This window comes from Dipodomys spectabilis, unplaced genomic scaffold (genome assembly GCF_019054845.1).
Source record: "Dipodomys spectabilis isolate Male_0828 unplaced genomic scaffold, ASM1905484v1 ptg000030l, whole genome shotgun sequence".
NCBI lineage: Eukaryota > Metazoa > Chordata > Mammalia > Rodentia > Heteromyidae > Dipodomys > Dipodomys spectabilis.
In genome coordinates, this window is record NW_024870707.1 from 1,698,165 (window position 1) to 1,715,659 (window position 17,495).

At 40.7% G+C, this 17,495-nt stretch overlaps 1 protein-coding gene across 9 annotated transcripts in view; it reads right to left on the bottom strand.

Annotated features, from left to right (window-relative positions):
• Celf1 (CUGBP Elav-like family member 1) overlaps window positions 1–17,495 on the bottom strand; it is an 88,282-nt gene that overhangs the window by 9,691 nt on the left and 61,096 nt on the right. For 5 of the 9 annotated variants that reach the window (XM_042676453.1, XM_042676452.1, XM_042676449.1 and 2 more), the window contains 9 exons: window positions 12,480–12,667; window positions 11,388–11,470; window positions 10,959–11,007; window positions 8,550–8,684; window positions 7,939–8,018; window positions 6,869–7,030; window positions 2,864–2,939; window positions 999–1,127; window positions 519–632 (listed from right to left, as the gene is read on the bottom strand). In XM_042676453.1, the coding sequence (XP_042532387.1) occupies window positions 519–632; window positions 999–1,127; window positions 2,864–2,939; window positions 6,869–7,030; window positions 7,939–8,018; window positions 8,550–8,684; window positions 10,959–11,007; window positions 11,388–11,470; window positions 12,480–12,657 (1,006 nt within the window). In that variant the 5' untranslated portion in view covers window positions 12,658–12,667. The remainder of the gene's footprint in view (window positions 1–518; window positions 633–998; window positions 1,128–2,863; window positions 2,940–6,868; window positions 7,031–7,938; window positions 8,019–8,549; window positions 8,685–10,958; window positions 11,008–11,387; window positions 11,471–12,479; window positions 12,668–17,495) is intronic. The other 4 variants (XM_042676446.1, XM_042676445.1, XM_042676448.1 and 1 more) reach the window with 3 other exon arrangements.

Genomic DNA, 17,495 nt, shown 5'->3' on the forward strand with positions numbered 1-17,495 from the left:
ATACTACTTCTGGTTTTCTGATGGTTAATTGGAGATAAGAATCTCATGGATGTTCTTGCATGGGCTGGCTTTGAACTGTGATTCTCAGATCTCAACCTCCTGAGTAGCTAGGATCACAGTGTAAGCCACTGCCACCCGGCTAGAGTACATTTCTTTAAAAACAAAACCAAACCAAAAACAGTTGCTAAAATTAACTGAGCAATATTTCTATGTGCCAGACACTATGAAATGTCTCACTGGCATGTGATCCATGATCTCATTTAATTTCTTAGCAATTCTTTATGTGTTTTATCACTCTTATTTTACAGATGAGAAAATGGCTATGTAAGGGAGTCAAAGGTGATAGCTAGCTAAGGTAAAGAAGTTGGATTTAACTTAGGTCTGATTCAAAATTCCACATTGTTTCTAACTTTCCTGGGCCAATCAATTATTCTAGTGGTTCCCCTATGATCGGGGTTGTATAAAATGTACTACCTACACAAGGAATAGCCTAACGATAATAAGAGATTGTCCCTTACCTGCCAAAGAGCCAACGTTGAGACCAGCTGTTGCTCCAGCTAATGTCTGCAGGGCTCCAAGTGAGGCTATGGGATTCACAGAGTTACTGCTGCTAGAACTAGGTGAAGACCCTGCTATTAGAAATCGAGGCATTAAACTCAAGCCATTACTTGCCTTCTCTTATAAACAGGAACCAAAGCACAAGAATTGATACTATTCAAGTATTCTAAGCTGTAAAAATGGTTGTCAATTATTACTAATTCTAGTTAAGTGTCCTTGCAGAACAAACAAGAGAAACAGGAAACTAAAAGTTATGAGAATTCTAAGTCCTGATGTTCAAAGTCAAAAGATGACATTTGAAACTTTTGTTGCTGATAACCTGACCTTCTAGATATAGGTGTTAGCTCTTTCCAAGAAGACATGACCCCTCTTTGGCCTCTACTTTTAAACAGGATCCTTCCAAGGCCCACAAGAAACAAAGCTCCCTGTGACACGCTTACCTGAACTGGTGAGGACGCTGAGGGGACTGCTGGATGTAGTGAGGGCACTGGTACCACTAGGCGTGTTCTGAGCTGCACTAGCTGCTGCAGCTAATGCAGCTAAATTCTGTAACTGCATTGCATTTAACCCTGTAATAGCCAAAGTAAAAGATTAGCCAGCAGATAAGGATGCCTTCTGTTTCTTCCTGAAATGACAGCAGGTTGGTCCCTGACAAAAAGGTACATTCTAGACATCCTTGTAAGCAAGATTACAGGGCTCATTAAGAAACTTTAAGTCACTGAGTGGGTATGACTCAGTGGTACAGCGTTATGCTTAACATATGCAAGGTCTTAGGTTTAATCCCAAGTAGGGAAGAGAGGAAAAGAAAACAAGGTAATTTTCTCAGAGAAAAGTTAGCTAATCCAATAGCATAGCAACTTCAGTATTAATAAAGGGACAGACAAGTAGGAAACTAAAAGAGGAATATTTCTGGGTATGGTTTTGGACTTCGTTTAAGTCACTCACTCATACTTTATAGAGGATTTATTCTGTGCAATGGAGGGGGAACAAGCAGAAAATGCAGCAGAGATCCAGAAGGCCCAAGGAAAATAACAGAATAGGAGAAAGAATAAAGCAATGCCACTTGAACAGCAGATTGTTAAAACACGTAAGGAAAAGTCTTGAATGTAGAAATAGGTAAACATATAGCAAAAGAGGAAAATTGAATTGTGATATTAGATATTGCAAACCATTTGACTAAATGGTGGAAAGGCAGATTTAGTGCATAAGACTAATAGCATAAGTGAAAATAAAAATACATTATAAAATAGCAACTTCCGTAAAACAACTTCCCCAAAACTGCTGGAAGTATGGCTCAGCGGGAGAGGGCCTGCCTGGCAAGTGAGAATCCCTGAGTTCAAATCCTAGTACTACCAAAAAATGACAACAGCAAAGTAAAATTCTCTAGGACAAAGTGAACTTCTTTCAAAAAATTTCAAACTGCGAATTTCAATTCACTAAAATTCGGATGTCCAGACTGCATAAAGGCACAGGCAGCTCTAGAAATGCCCCCTCTCAATGCCCTCACCAACTTTCCTGATGGCTCTTGCTGCACCTCTATCTACAGAAACACATTTTGCTATGAACCTAGCTACTTGTAGTAAGTTTTCAATGTATCTTAAACAGCAACAACAGTAGGAATTCACCTATAAAATAATGTCCCAAACACAAGTAAACTGTCTGGCTTCTAGCAGCTTCAGTGTAAGCTAAATTGAACATGAAAGCCATCTTTGACTCTTCTTCAATTATTGAAAGTTGCTTTATTGAAGAAATGATAAAAAGTCTTGAAATTTACTACTTACCAGAATGGCCTTTTAAAATAGAATAAAGATACCTTGCAGAAACAAGGCAATAATGAGTGAACTTTTTATTTAAAAAAATTATTTTAGGGGTAGGAGATGGGATGGGAAGGGGAAACAAAGGAGGAGGCAACAATGATTGATAAGAAATGTACTCATTATCTTGCCCATGTAATTGTAACCCCTCTATATGGTATTTTCACAATTTAAAAAAATATATTTTAAGGGGCTGAGAATGTAGCTTAGTGGTAGAGTACTTGCCTACCATGCATGAAGCTCTAGGTTTGATTTCTCAGTACCACATAAGCAGAAAAAGCCAGAAGTCGCACTGTGGCTCAAGTGATAGAGTGCTACCCTTGAGCAAAAGCGGCTCAGGGACAGTGCCCAGGCCCTGAGTTCAAATCTTAGCACTGGCCAAAAAGAAAAAAATTGAATTAAATTTTAAGGGGCACAAACTGCAAAACTCTGGGACTGTTGGCAGTTGTGTCTCTTGGCCTGCTGCTCCTCTGCTGCAGCTGAACACTTACCTCCCATTGGGTGGAGGCTGCTCAAAGTGTTGAGGTTCCCAGAGGAGGCAGTCTGCTGAAGGAGCTGCAAATAAAGCTAGACATTACACCAAAAAACAGAACAAGAGTGAGAGTGAGGGCTGGTTCTGCATCTGGGATAACTCTACAGCACAGCAAAGCGAGAGTGCAGAGGCCCCCAGAGAGAAGAAAGTCAAAGACAAGATCCCAAGCAAATACAACAGAAATTTAAGGTTCATGACAGCACTGGACAACACAACTAAAGCCCTGTCCAGGACATAGCATATTCACTGGATAATGAGCTAAATTCAAGTCCCTGGGCAGCAGAATGTAGCAAAAAGGACAAAAGTAGTTCAGGGATCTAAACTTTACTCAGCCATTTACACCAGACTAGATTAGTATTTGCATAAGAATGACAACCAACTGGGCACCAGTGGCTCAAGCTTGCAATCCTAGCTACTCGGGAAGCTTAGATCTGAGGAGCGATCATGGTTCAAAGCTAGTCCATGCAGGAAATTAACCACCAGAAAACCAGAAGTGGCTATGGCACAAGTGGTAGAGCACTTGCCTTGAACTGAAGAGCTCAGGAACAGCACCCAGGCCCAGAGTTCAAGCCCCATGACCAACAGAAAAACAAAAAACAATGCAACCATTTCTAGCTTCCCATCTCAAGTTCTTGGTTAGGGTAACACACATACTCAAGTAGGTTGTTTCCATCTGGACACTCAATTTCTACCCCACGCAATTATTTTAAATATCACATTTGACCATTTCAGAGTATCTTTTTTCTTTTTTGAAGGGGGGAGGATTGGTCATGGGGCTTGAACTCTGGGCCTGGGAGCTGTCCCTCAGCTCTTCAGCACAAGGCTAATAATGTTCTACCACTTAAGCCACAGCACCACTTCTGGTTTTCTGGTGGTAATTGGTGATCAAGAGTCTCACGGACATTCCTGCCATGGGTTGGCTTTGAACTGGGACCCTCACATCTCAGTCTTCTGAGTAGCCAGGATTACAAGTGTGAGCCACTGTCACCCAGCTCGTGGTATTTTTTATGGATTTTTTTCACCCCTGAAATAAAAGTCTGGCTAACTCAGGTTGGCCTTTTAAACTTGTGAGATTTCTACTTTAACCTCCCAGTGCTGAGACTACAGATATATGCTACCATATCTGGCTTCATAGTATTTTTTAGGTTGTTTTTTTTGGGGGGGGTCAGTCGTGGGAATTAAACTCAGGGCCTGGGCACTATCCCTGAGCGTTTTTGCTCAATGCTAGGGCTCTACCATTTTGAGATACAGCACTACTTCAGTCTTTTTTTTGCAGTATACTGGAGATAAGTCTCACTGACTTTCCTGCTCAGGTTGGCTTTCAACTTTGATCCTCAGATATCGACCTCCTGAGTAGGTAAGATTACATAAGTGTGAGCCACCACGGTCCAGCGCTTCATAGTATTTCTTATTCACAACTGCTGCTCCCAAGGTACAGATCTATCAAGCTCTATCTCCTCCCCTCCAAATTTTCTTATACAGACCAAGCAGTTGACGAACCAATTCTTAACAAGTTCAGTGTATGTTCACTTTCAATGGCTGTCATATAACGAACAAAACCAGAGAGCCTATCCATGAACTTATAGAACTATACAATCTTACTCTATATACCTTGGTAACCATAACCTTCTAGATAAACCTGCTGAAAATCTTACTCCATGCAAACCTAATTACTACTCCTTCAAGAAAAAAAAAAAAAAATCAACGTTTTTGTACCTTATTCTTTAAACAGTTTTACCTTCCTATAAATATCTGACATGGTTATTAGGCTATCATGAATCCTTCAAGGACAAGAGTTCATATAGGTTTCAGGCAGTTAACAAACCCCCACAAAAACAATAGGAGGTGGCACAATCTTTACCCAGAAAGAACTATTATTGCCCTAGTCCAGAACAGCTCAGCTGTTTCAAGTCAACATAATCCAGAAAGGGCTGGGAAGGTGGCTCAGTGGTAGAGCACTTGCCTTGCATGCATGAGGCCCTGGGTTCAATTCCTCAGCACCACATAAACAAAAAAAAAAAGCTGGAAGTGGCGCTGTGACCCAAGTGGTAGAGCACTAGCCTTGAGCTGAAGAGCTGAGGGACAGCGCCCAGGCCCAGAGTTCAGACCCCACAACTGGACCCAAAAACAAAAGAAACATAAACCAGAAAGAATCTCTTAATTAACCCTGATGAACTATCACTTACACAACCTATTAGCACCATATGTCATTTTTTTTTTTTTTTTTGTTGGTCGTGGGGCTTGAACTCTGGGCCTGGGTGCTGTCCCTCAGCTCTTCAGCTCAAGGCAAGCGCTCTACCACTTGAGCTACAGTGCCACTCCCGGTTATCTGGTGGTTTATTGGAGATAGGAGTCTCACGGTCTCTCCTGCCCGGGCTGGCTTTGAACCGCGATCCTCAGATCTCAGCCTCCTGAGTAGCTAGGATTACAGGCGTGAGCCACCAGCGCCCGGCGTCTTCATTTTTGTCTTCTTAAAATATCTTATTTTTTGGGGGGTGTGGTTCAAGTGAAGGGCGCTAGCCCTGAGCTGAAGAAGTGAGGGACAGCGCCCAGGCCCAGAGTTCAGGCCGTACAACCCTCCACCCTTCACTCCCCCCAGCCCCCAATCTCTGAATCTTTTGAACTTATACCATCAAATAGTACTAGGGGAAAGTTTCATACAGAGTAATACTTGTAAGGATTAGGAGCTAACAATTCTATTAGTTATTCATATATGAAAATTTTCAGATGATCCATAAGAATCTAGGGGTCTCAACATCTATAGTTTTAGAAGTGAGTGAACTTTTAGTTTTGTTGAGAAACAGGATCTAACTGTAGACAAGGCTGGGCCTTATAGATAATGCTGGCCTTGAACTCATGAACTTTTCCTGCTGCAGCCTCCCAAGAGCTGGCATTATAGATGACTACTGCCATGTCTGGCCAGAGATGACATGACTTTGACTCACATATGAGAAGGTTCTAATTGTCTTGTGTTGGGTACAATTCTTTTTAAGAGTTAAAACAATATTAATTTCCTATGATATATATTACAGACCTATTTAATCTAAATAAATTGGAAATAAATCGTTAAGACTATGTAACTCCAGGCCTGGGAAGTTAGCTCGGTGGTAGAGTGCTTGTCTTGCATGCATGAGGCCCTTGGTTTGATTCCTCAGCACCACATAAGCAGAAAAAAGCCAGAAGTGGCACTGTGGCTCAAGTGATAGGGTATGAGTCTTGAACTGAAGAGCTGAGGGACAGCGCCCAGGCCCAGAGTTCAGCCCCCAGGACCAACAAAAAACAAAAACAAAAAAAACAAGACTATGTAATTCCAAACTCTTCAACATAGATCAATTGAAAGGAAATCTATTTATAACCTGGTAAACATTAAGTAAGCATGCACCTACAACTCTCATTTAATAACATCCAGGCTAATAATCTGATCTTTCAATCTGTAGGAAGAAATATTTATCATGCTTTTTGAGGGTATGAGGAGGGGGTGACATGGTATCTTGCTATGTAGCCTAGGATGGCTTTGAACTTTCCATCCTCTGGGGAGCTCAGATTATAACCAAGCATACTCGGCTTATTATTTTTGAGGAAGACTCAGGAAGGATTTTAATGATGCTGCCTACATCTGATAGAAAGAGACATGGAAATGGGAGCTTGGTAGAAGATTTTCTTAGGAATTTTTCTTTTGAAGTCAGGGAAACATGAGATAATTCTAAATCTTCAAACCAGATAACTAAGATTGCACTCTAACTTCAGCAAAATCCTTAAAATGTAACCTAAGATCCATGACCAACCAGAGCAAGAAAAGGAGACCGACTAACGTGACTTAAAAGAATATCAAATTACATGGATTTTTAAGTAAAGCTTCAGCATGCCAAAAGTTGTAAATGCCACTGTGTTTGTTAACTAGGGAGAGCAGAAGAAACAGCTAGGAGCTTGCATAGTCTGCAGAAAGCAAACCACAAGGACTCACTGCTAAATACTGGGGTCCAAGAGTATTTAGACCAGCCAGGTTTCCCCACACAGATGCTGCACTGATTTGCTGCATCTGCTGCTGGAGCTGCTGGGCCATTCTCTTCTGTTCTTTGTCCTTCTGTGTATCAGCAAATTTTACCACCATGGGGGATGAGCAACCCTATGAAAACATCAAAACGTAAGGGTCAGATTCCTCCTTCTAGATTAAGATCCATTTTGATGACATGCAAGTTGCATTCTAATTTTAATTGTTGCCAAAATGACATCCCCTCTGATAATACTGTTCACAAAAGACCATTTTTACTTTATTTATTTTTTGGGTCCAGTCGTGGGGCCTGAACTCTGGGCCTGGGCACTGTCCCTCAGCTCTTCAGCTCAAGGCTAGCGCTCTACGACTTGAGCCACAGCGCCACTTCCGGCTTTTTTCTTTTTGCTTATGTGGTGTTGAGGAATCAAACCCAGGGCCTCTGGCATGCAAGGCAAGCGCTCTACCACTGAGCCACCTTCCCAGCCCCCACAAAAGACCATTTTTAAATGGCAATTGTTTCCAATATATTAATCTTGTATTTACTTAAAATTTTCGGATTCAAGCTAGCCCAGAACTCTGGAGCTCAGGAGATCCTTCCACCTCAGCCTCATGTATATCTGGGACTATGGACATTTATTACCACAGCTGGCTTCAAGATTCTTTTTTTTTTTTTGCAGGTCGTGGGACCTAAACTCTGGGCCTGGGCAATGTCCTTCAGCTCTTCAGCTCAAGGCTACCACTCTACCACTTTGAGCCACAGCGCCACTTCCAGCTTTTTTCTGCTTATGTGGTGCTGAGGAATTGAACCCAGGGCCTCATGCATGCAAGGCAAGCACTCTACCCCTAAGCCACTTTCCCAGCCCCTTCAAGATTAATTCTAAGGAAAGTAGTATGCTGGTTTTTTTGTGTTTCTTCCCCCCACTGTATGATAGATTATTTAAGGATTAGGACCATCCAGTACTGTGCATACACTCTGATGGCCAGCTGCCCCAGAATTATAAGGTTAAAGTATTTTCTTTTTCTACTTATCTGTTCCCTACCTCCATGGTTTGTGCTTGGTGCATTGCCTTGATAGCTGTCTGTGCCATGGCTCTTGTTGTAAAAGTCACAAATGCACAACCTGGTAGGAAAAGAATCAGTAACTCACTCATTTGTTTACATACTTATCTGATGAACACAGACTGAAAGCTATGTGTCAACTTCCAAACTAGTTTTCAGGGGTTCATGAGCTGACAGATCAAAGAGATATATGTCATTAATTGGGTACTAAATACTATAATAAAAAATAAGGGAATCACAACCAGTAGCAAGTGCCTGAGAGGGGAAGAATCATATCCTTTAGTTGTTCTTGAAACAGTGGAAAGAAATGCTTGCATCCTGGCATCAAGATCTTCACCTAACACAAAAATGAAAAATTTTAATACATGACACTGAAGTATAGAATGTAAATTCTTAGTGGGGATAGGAGAATTCAAAAGGGATTTGTTGACAAAAGTCTGATAGGATTTAGATGTATAGAAGGAAGCAGTAGGCCAAACCACTTCATCATAACAAGGATATGGTGGCTAGGGATCTGTTTTCCACTAATTCATTAAAAAAAGGGACTCTGAATTTAAGACACATATCTTTAAGTGATATAAAAATGTACCACCTCGGCTCAGGCCATCAGGTCCCCGCAATATCCTGCATTCTTCAATCTGTCCAAATGAAGAGAACATGACTCGGATGTCATTTTCAGTGCACTTCTTGGAAATCATGCCAATAAACAACTTCCTGTCTTCCACTGCTAAAAAAGTAAAATACAAAAGACTCAAATATTATTACTAAAAGGTCAGGGAGCATAAACTTGGGAATCAGTCTGCCTAGGTTTGAATATTGGCACTATGCTTCATATACTATTTCACAGATTTTCAATACACACATTTTCCCTCTATAATGTTAAACTTCCTCCTCCAACCAATGGTATATTGAAGTTATATATAACTTAAGAAGTATTCAGATGAAATATAGTAGCCTTGTGCTCTTGTTAAAATTACTGAATGGAGGATATCACCGATCTGTGATGGTTTCTCCCCTCCCTTGATTAAAGATGTTAAACAGGTTTACTTCAAAGTATAATAGGTATTAATTGCAAAATGTTTAGCATCTTACCTAGTACTTAGTATGTGTGCCCTTTCTAGAAATAGTGTTTTAAAAAAGAAGTTTTCCCACACTTGTGACAATAGGAACAAAATACCCTTTTTTCAGTGAGTAGAATTTCTTTAACACACCCTCCCCCCCACACACCACCTGTGAATTTGGTCATTTTTGTATACAGTTAATAACTCTGGGATCTTAAAATTAACATCCTTGCTTGTTGAGTTTCTCATAGACACCATAAAATGTTTCAACTCTATGTTCCATATTCTCTAATGCGTTCTGTCCAAATGAACCTTTATGAGCCAGATGTCATCCAATTTCATGTGGATTTTCTTGGGAGGAATATGCGTAATTCCCAGTTTCACTTGAGAAGGTAAAGCTCTTAAGGATCCCACCAAACATAGCTGTCAAGTGCGGCTCCTGCTGGGCGCTGATAACTCACACCTGTAATCCTAGCTACTCAGGAGGCTGAGATCTAAAGATCAAGGTTCAAAGCACTTGGGCAGTAAAGTCCGTGAGACTCTTTTTGCTGTCCCTGAGCCTCTTTGTGCTCAAGGCTAGCACTCTACCAGTTGAAACACAGCTCCTCTTTTGGCTTTTTCTATGTAGTTTATTGGAGAGGTAAGAGTCTCATCAACTTTCCTGTCTAGGCTGGCTTCAAACAGTGATCCTCAGATCTCAGCCTCCTGAGTAGCTAGGATTACAGGCATGAGCCACTAGCACTAGGCTATTCATGAGACTCTTCAACTAACTACCAAAAACCAAGATGTAGAGGTGTGGCTCAAATGGCAGAGAATTATCCTTGAGGGAATAAAAAGCTAAGGGACAGTGTTCACTCCCTGAGTTCAAGTCCTAGTACCAGCACGAAAGAAAGAAAATGGGCTGGAGATATGGCTCAAACAGTTAGAGGGTCTACCAGACAAGTATGATGCCTTGAGTTCCAACTCCTGTAGCACAAAACAAACAAATGTGTTATACTCATAAAGAACATTCTAGTTCATTCTAATATGTTCTTTGATTTATCATACTAATTTAAAAGACAATAGTAAAATTTATTTTTGGCCAGTACAGGGATTTTGATTTCAGGACCTTGTAGCTGTTCAGCTGGCCCTCTATCACTTGAGCTGTATCTCCAGCCCTATTTCTTGCTGGTTATTTTGTTTCTTTTTTTGTTGTTGAAGACCATGGGGCTCAAACTCCGACCTGGGTGCTGTCCCTCAGCTCTTCACCTCAAGGTTCATACTCTACCACCTGAGCCACACCCCACTTCTGGCTATTTCTGTTTATGAAGTGCTAAGGAATCGAACCCAGGGCCTCATGCATGTGAGGCAAGCACTCTACTACTGAGCCACCATTCCAGCCCATTTGCCGGTTATTTTGGAGATAAGAGTCTCATGGACTTTTCTTCCTGGGTTGGTTTTGAACCAAGATCCTGTAGATCTCAGATTCCTGAGTAATTAGGATTACAGGTATGAGCCACCAGTATCAGGGTGGAAGTGTAGATTCTTGGTTTTTTGGGTGTCAGTCCTGGGGTTTTTACCTGGCTTTTGCCAGGGCTTGGGTGCTGTCCCTGAACTTCCTTTGCTCGAGGATAGTGCTCTACCACCTGAACCACAGCACTAATTCCATCTTTTTTTTTTTTTCCCTGAGTTTATTGGCGATAGGAGTCGCACAGACTTTTGTTTCAAAGATAGTCTGGACAGGAAAGGCTATGAGACTCTTATCTCCAATAAATCACTCAGAAAACCGGAAGTGGTGCTGTGGCTCAAGTGGTAGAGCAATGAATTGAAGAGCTGAGGGACAGGGCCCAGGCCCAAAGTTCAAGCCCCAGGACACAACAAGAACAGCAATTAAAAAACAACAACAAAACAAACAAAACAACAACAAAAAAAATCTAAGAAGACTTGATATGCTTGCTTACCATTGTTCTTTTCACTGTCAGCAGGTTTCATCTGTATAGGATGATGCATCTACAAAGGAAAACCCAAGTATTATTCCTATATACATTGATGGCATTAAACAATGTTAGTTCTAGAAGACCTATCAAAACTAGAGCCTTAAGGGTTTTTTTTTTTTTTTGGCTAAATTTATTCCTGCCTCATGATCTTTCCCCACAAAATGTAAGAATAGACAGAATGTGAGTCATGAAATTAAAATACCCAAGATTCTTGGCAGAATGAGAACTACTTTCAACCTATCTTCTTTGAAGGCTCCCTTTACATTTCTTTTCATCAATTCCCACAGTGGTTACCTTTTCTGCAAAATGTTTTTCAGAATGTGCCTGATATGTATAAACATGTCCCATGTAACAAACAACCACAGTTCCATTTATTAGCAGGAGTTTTCTTACCCCTGGCAGGACTTTCATGTTGTGAAGAGCATTCTGCGCTTCTAATGCAGCTTTGCGGGTGTAAAATGTAACAAAACAGCACCCTGTAACAAACAAAATTTTATAAAAATCAAACCAGTAGCTGTTCAAGTATTCCTTTTTCCTCTATACTAAAATGGAACTTAAAACTAGAAGAGTGAGAGAGAGGGAAGCTGGGTGTAGAAGGGTCTTTTTATGCTTTTTTTTTTTTTTAATTTAGCCTCCTAATCACAAGTCTTCTTTAGCTATTTCTACAACTTCTTTGGAAAGATAGCTTATCTTGCAAAAGTCAGGTGCCATTCCATGTATCAAACCTACTGGGAACTTCAAGTAATACACGGAGGAGGACAGCCACAAACAGGACAGGCTCCACACTCCAGCAGCCAGCAATCTTCAAGAGCTCCTCTCCCTACTCTCAAACCACTTCCTACATACCATAGCTGGTTTCTACCATAGGCTTCAAATAACATTAAGTTATCAAACGACTTAAGTGCAGTAACTTACAAACTTAGTATCTCTTTAAACTTTTGGGTCTCATCAAAAACAAGCTTGGAGCTCCTGAAATCTATAGACTCTGTGCTTTGTGGAGTAGTAGAAGGAAGGTATGCTTTGCAAATCTTGGGTTTCAATGTTCTGAGGCTTCCAATGTTTCCATGAGATAAAAATAAACTGGCAATTTCTTTGTAATACCTAGACCATGGATTCGTGGATAGTCTTTCTCTTTTAGTTTACTCTGGTCAGAATACTAAAGAAAGGCTTACATAGTTGGCTCTATTTTACTTTGTCATTCCATTCTAAGATTAAATATTTCAAAAGATCTATCAATTAAATTTAAGGCTCACAAAGGACTGCCTAGAATCAATCTATGAATTATCCTCCTGAGGTCACCTTATCTTTTTATTTTTAGCCATTAAATGTATTTGGACTCTAAAATAGAGCTACTTTAAAAGGACAGAATTTTCCCCCTGTAAGAAGACCACAGGAACACCCAAGCAACAAGGATGGAAGTTACACGATAGGAATTACAATAAAAATTCAATTCTTTGTACCCTATCAAAGCCATGAAAACCTCACCTTTGCTCTGAGGAGGGTTTTGGCTCCTATCCCTTAGGACATTGATTTCATAGACAGCACCATACTGCTCAAAAAGTTCCCTCAAGTCCTTCTCAGACCAGGTCCTCGGAACCTGGCCCACAAACATCTTAATAGCATCAAGATCCGGTTGGTCTGGGTGGTCCAGGGTGCCGTTCATTTTCTTTGAGCTGCAGAAAATAAAATGAAACTTCTATTATGTATTCAAGTTGTTTTTTTCCACAGGGAGTTTCTTTGTAAATTTTCAATAACTTGGCTAGAGTCATGGCTCAAGAGGGTAGAATGCCTGTCTACCTTGCTCAGAGTTCTAATCCCAGTACATCATAAACAAAGAAGGAAGAAAAATTGAAAGAAAAAAAGATTTTCAACTACTAAAAATTTGGGGGCAAGGATTCTACTTTATTCACTTCTCAGAGTTCTCTTGTCCTCCCCTCTAAGGTCCTTATTCTGATTGGGACACCCTGGGTTTAAGCTAAGAACTGACTATGTCACTTGTTCGTTGTCTAACATGAGAGTTTTCAGAGAAGCTTACAGGATGAAACTCCCAAAGCAAGGTTTTTTCTGGTTGGTTGTGGGACTTGAACTCCGGGGTCAACTCAAGACTAGTGCTCTACCACTTTAAGTCACAGTGCCACTTCCAGTTTTCTAGTGGTTAATTAAAGATAAGAGTCTCACAGACTTTCCTGACTGGGCTGGCTTTAAACAGCAATCCTCAGATCTCAGACTTCTGTGTGTAGCTAGGATGACAGGCACGAGCCACTGGTGGGTGTCAGGACCAAAGCAAGTTTTAATGTAAGAACTGACTAGGATACCAGTCTTTAAAAGTGGCTGCTTGATGCATAATCCTAGTGCTGTTTAGTTAGGTCACCCAACTAGAGAAAGCTTTGCCTCTTAAAAGTTCTACAAGAGATTGTGATACAAAAACAATCATCCTAGTTGTTTTTTTTTTAAATTATATGTTTCTTATTTTCCTGGATACTGTCCCTTAGCTTTTTTGCTTATGAGTGGTGTTGTACCATTTGAGCCATAGCTCCGCTTTTGGCTCTTTTTTTGTTGGTTCTAGAGCTTGAACTCTGGGCCTAGGCACTGTCCCTCAGCTTTTCAGCTCAAGACAAGCACTCTACCACTTGAGCCACAGCATCACTTCCGTTTTTTTAGTGATTAACTGGAGATAAGAGTCTCACGGCCTTTCCTCTCTGGGCTGGCTTTGAACAGCAATCCTCAGAGTAGCCTCCTGAGTAGCTAGGATTACAGGCGTGAGCCACTGGCGCCCAGCCTGGCTTTTTTTTTTTTTTTTTTTAAGTGACTAACTGGAGGTAAGGGTCTCACTGACTTTCCTACCTGGACTAGCTTTGAACCATGATCCTCAGTCTCCTGAGTAGCTAGGATTACAGGCACACACCATGGGCTTGGGCCCTAAATTATTATTTTTTTTTTTTTGGTCCGGTCGTGGGGCCTGAATTCTGGGCCTGGGCGCTGTCTCTCAGATCTTCAGCTCAAGGCTAGCGCTCTACCACTTGAGCCACAGCGCCACTTCCGGCTTTTTTCTTTTTGCTTATGTGGTGCTGAGGAATCGAACCCAGGGCCTCAGGCTTGCAAGACAAGCACTCTACCCCTGAGCCACCTTTCCAGCCCCCTAAATTATTTAATGTACTGCTATTACTCCAAGATCTTACCATTGGTTTCCATTTCCAAGTGCAACCATTTCACATCACTGTCAAGAATATTTAGGAGAATTCTAGATCTATAGATGTTTCTACTCAGAAGATACTATCAATTTTGAAATGCTTCCCACTGTTTCAAGAGCTCATATTTATCTAAGCCAATAACAATTTAAGTTAAAAAAAACTAGCAAGTTTGTCTTTTCATGTTTTTTTGTTGCTTTACTACTTAATACAGCAGTCTAATCATATTAAAAATTTCTAGATTCTAATATCCAATCCTAAATAATCTCTTCCTCTATTACATATTAACCACTATTTTAAGCATCATGTAGCTGCACCTACCCTTTTAAAGGATTGACAGCTTGAAGAATGTTTCAGCTCTTTTTTTCTTTTTTTGCAGTACTAGGTTTTGAATCTGGGGTCTCAAACTTGCTAGGCAGATGCTCTCTATTCATATCCATCCCTGTAGCCACACCTGGTATAGCCTCTGGTTCAAAGTTAGCAATCAAATGTGGGATGGGATGAAAAGAATTTCTTGATAATGGTCCTAACAATTCTTCTTACTCAGTTAACCGTACCAAAATAAATGTGTGCACAAGATGATGCAAATTTAAGATTATGAGTTTGACAAAAATTTAAGACTATAAAAAATTAGTCAACTGCCATAGGACCTAGGTAAGACCTTTTTTGAAGTGTTTTTGAATGCATTATTTCATTGGGTTTCCTTTAATCTGCTAATTTGAAGATTTGTATGGCAGGTCATTGCAAAGATATAATTATTCAGAAGCTTCATCTTAATGTTTAACAAAAATCAGAGTACAATGATGAATAAAAGCCCTATGACTAGTGAAACAATGGGTGTCCCTCCCTACATCCTGCCCCCAACAACTTTAATTACCAGCTTTAATACCAGTTTAATAAAATGCTGTTAATATTCCATCATATTTCTATTTTAGGAATAACAGAACCCCAATGGTATTCAGAATATATTCTGATAATAATCTGACAGCTATTTCTGAAAAGAGGCAGAAGTTTATTCATTTGTATTACACTGTAGGCAACTGTTACCTTGTTATCTTGTCCCTTCCTTTTCTATGTGTGCCACATGAAAATTTTCTGCATTGTCATTTAGCATAAGAAACAAAACTGCAGTCAGTATTAGATTATATATTGTAGTTTACCCAAAATAAATCCCCAGGATTCTAGACAGAAGTTCTTATTTTCTCTTGTTTATTCAAGTTCACCTACTTGTTGAAGGCTGACCTTTCTCCTCTTGTATAACAATAGGCACATGAATGCCCTAGAACAGTGCTACTCTAGGAGAAGCCCAAAGACATGGGCAATCTTCAAACTTAACTCTTTAGAATTTTTTACAGAAACTGGCCATGCCCACTGGCCAGTTGTAATCCTGGCTACTTGGGAAACAAAGATCCTCTGTCCAAAGAAAGCCTGAGCAAAAAGTTAGCAAGGCTCACGCATGTAAATGCTAATTAGGCCAAACAATAATGTCTGTGGGACCCTGTCTCCAAAATCTGACAAAAACCAATAAAAAGCAGGGCTGGAAGTGTGTCACAGGTGGTGGAATACCAGCTAAGCAAATATGTTGTCCAAGTGAGAGGTCCTGAGTTCAAACCCTAGTTCCTACCCCAAAAAAGTTGACAAGACTCCATCCCCACCAGGAAACTGAGCCAGGGATCCAGCTATATGGGGAGCCGAAGTAGGATGATCACTGCCTGGTCAGACGTTGGCTAGGCAAAAATATCAGAGCCTATCCAAAACATAACTAAAGCAAAAGAAAGGACTGGGAGTGTCTCAAGTAGAGCTCCAGCTTAGTAAGCTCAAAGCCCTGAGTTCAAATCAAACCCTAGAACCAGAACTGAAATGGACTGAGCCATCTTCAGTCTGTTCAGTTTGATACAGTAAATACCAAAAAGCTCACATTTTAAGGTTTTTTTTTTCTTTTTCTTTTTGGATGCTGGTCCTGGGGCTTGAACTCAAACTCAGGGCCCAGGCACTGTCCCTATGTTCTTTTTGCTCAAGGCTAGTTCTCTACCACTTAAGCCACAGCTTCACTTCCAATTTTGCAGTGGTAAACTGTAGATAAGAGTCTCTCATAAACTTTCCTGCCTGTGCTGGCTTAAACTCCAGTCTATTGAGTAACAAACACAAGCATCACCCAGATTTTTTTTTGGTGTTTTGGGACACACACACACACACACACACACACACACACACACACACACACACACCCTATATAACATTTTTATTCACACACACACACACACACACACACACACACACACACACACACACACACCTATATAACATTTTTATTATATTACGAGAGATGTGGTGGCTCACTACAGTTTGAGAAGGAAATACTTAGATTCAGCAAATTATTCAGTCAGGCTCAAGATGCTCTGGAGCTCAGGGGCTAGAACTATGTACCCACTTATTCCTTCCTCAATAAATATCAGGCACTTACTTATACAAGCTAACACTCATGATGTTCATGTGTATATACTGGTATATAAAACAAGGGTTATTTCCTTGGAGATCATGGAAATGGAGTTAAAAACAAAAGTGGCAATGTCAGATTAAAAAAAAGATTGAAGTAACCACATGTAGCTATTTATGTACATAAATAAACGTAATATAACCTAAGTAAGCAGTAACAAATTTTGTCAGTGTATATACTGTCCTTTAAAGTACACACTGTATAAAAAAAACCACTTGGGGATGAGACAGTGTGAGAGATCACTAGATACATTCTGAAATTTGTGCCTGCCTCCTCACTCAGTGGAGAGCTCCTCAGAGTAAGTGATCATGAATTGCATATATTTACACTGCTCATTCAAGAATCAGCAAACTGGGACTGAGAAGGTGGCTTAGTGGTAGAGTGCTTTGCCTAGCATGCATGAAGTCCTGGATTTACTACCTCAGTACCACATAAACAGAAAAAAGCTGGAAGTGGCACTGTGGCTCAAGTAAGTAGAGAGCTAGCCTTGAGCACAGAGAGACTCAGGGACAGTGCCTGGGCCCTGAGCTGAAGCCCCAGGACTGCCCACCCTCCCCCTCCCCCCCCCCCCCAAAAATAGCCAGGTGCCCATGACTCACACCTGTAATCCTAGCTACTCAGGAGGTGGAGATCTGAGGATCACAATTCAAAGCCAGCCTGGGCAAGAAAGTCTATGAGACTCTTGTCTCCAATAAACCATCAGAAGTGGCACTATGGGTCAAGTGATAAGAGCACTCAACTTAAGGTGAAGTACAAAGCCCAGGCCCAGAGTTCAAGCCCCACAACCAATTAAAAAAAAGAAAATCAGCAAACTGG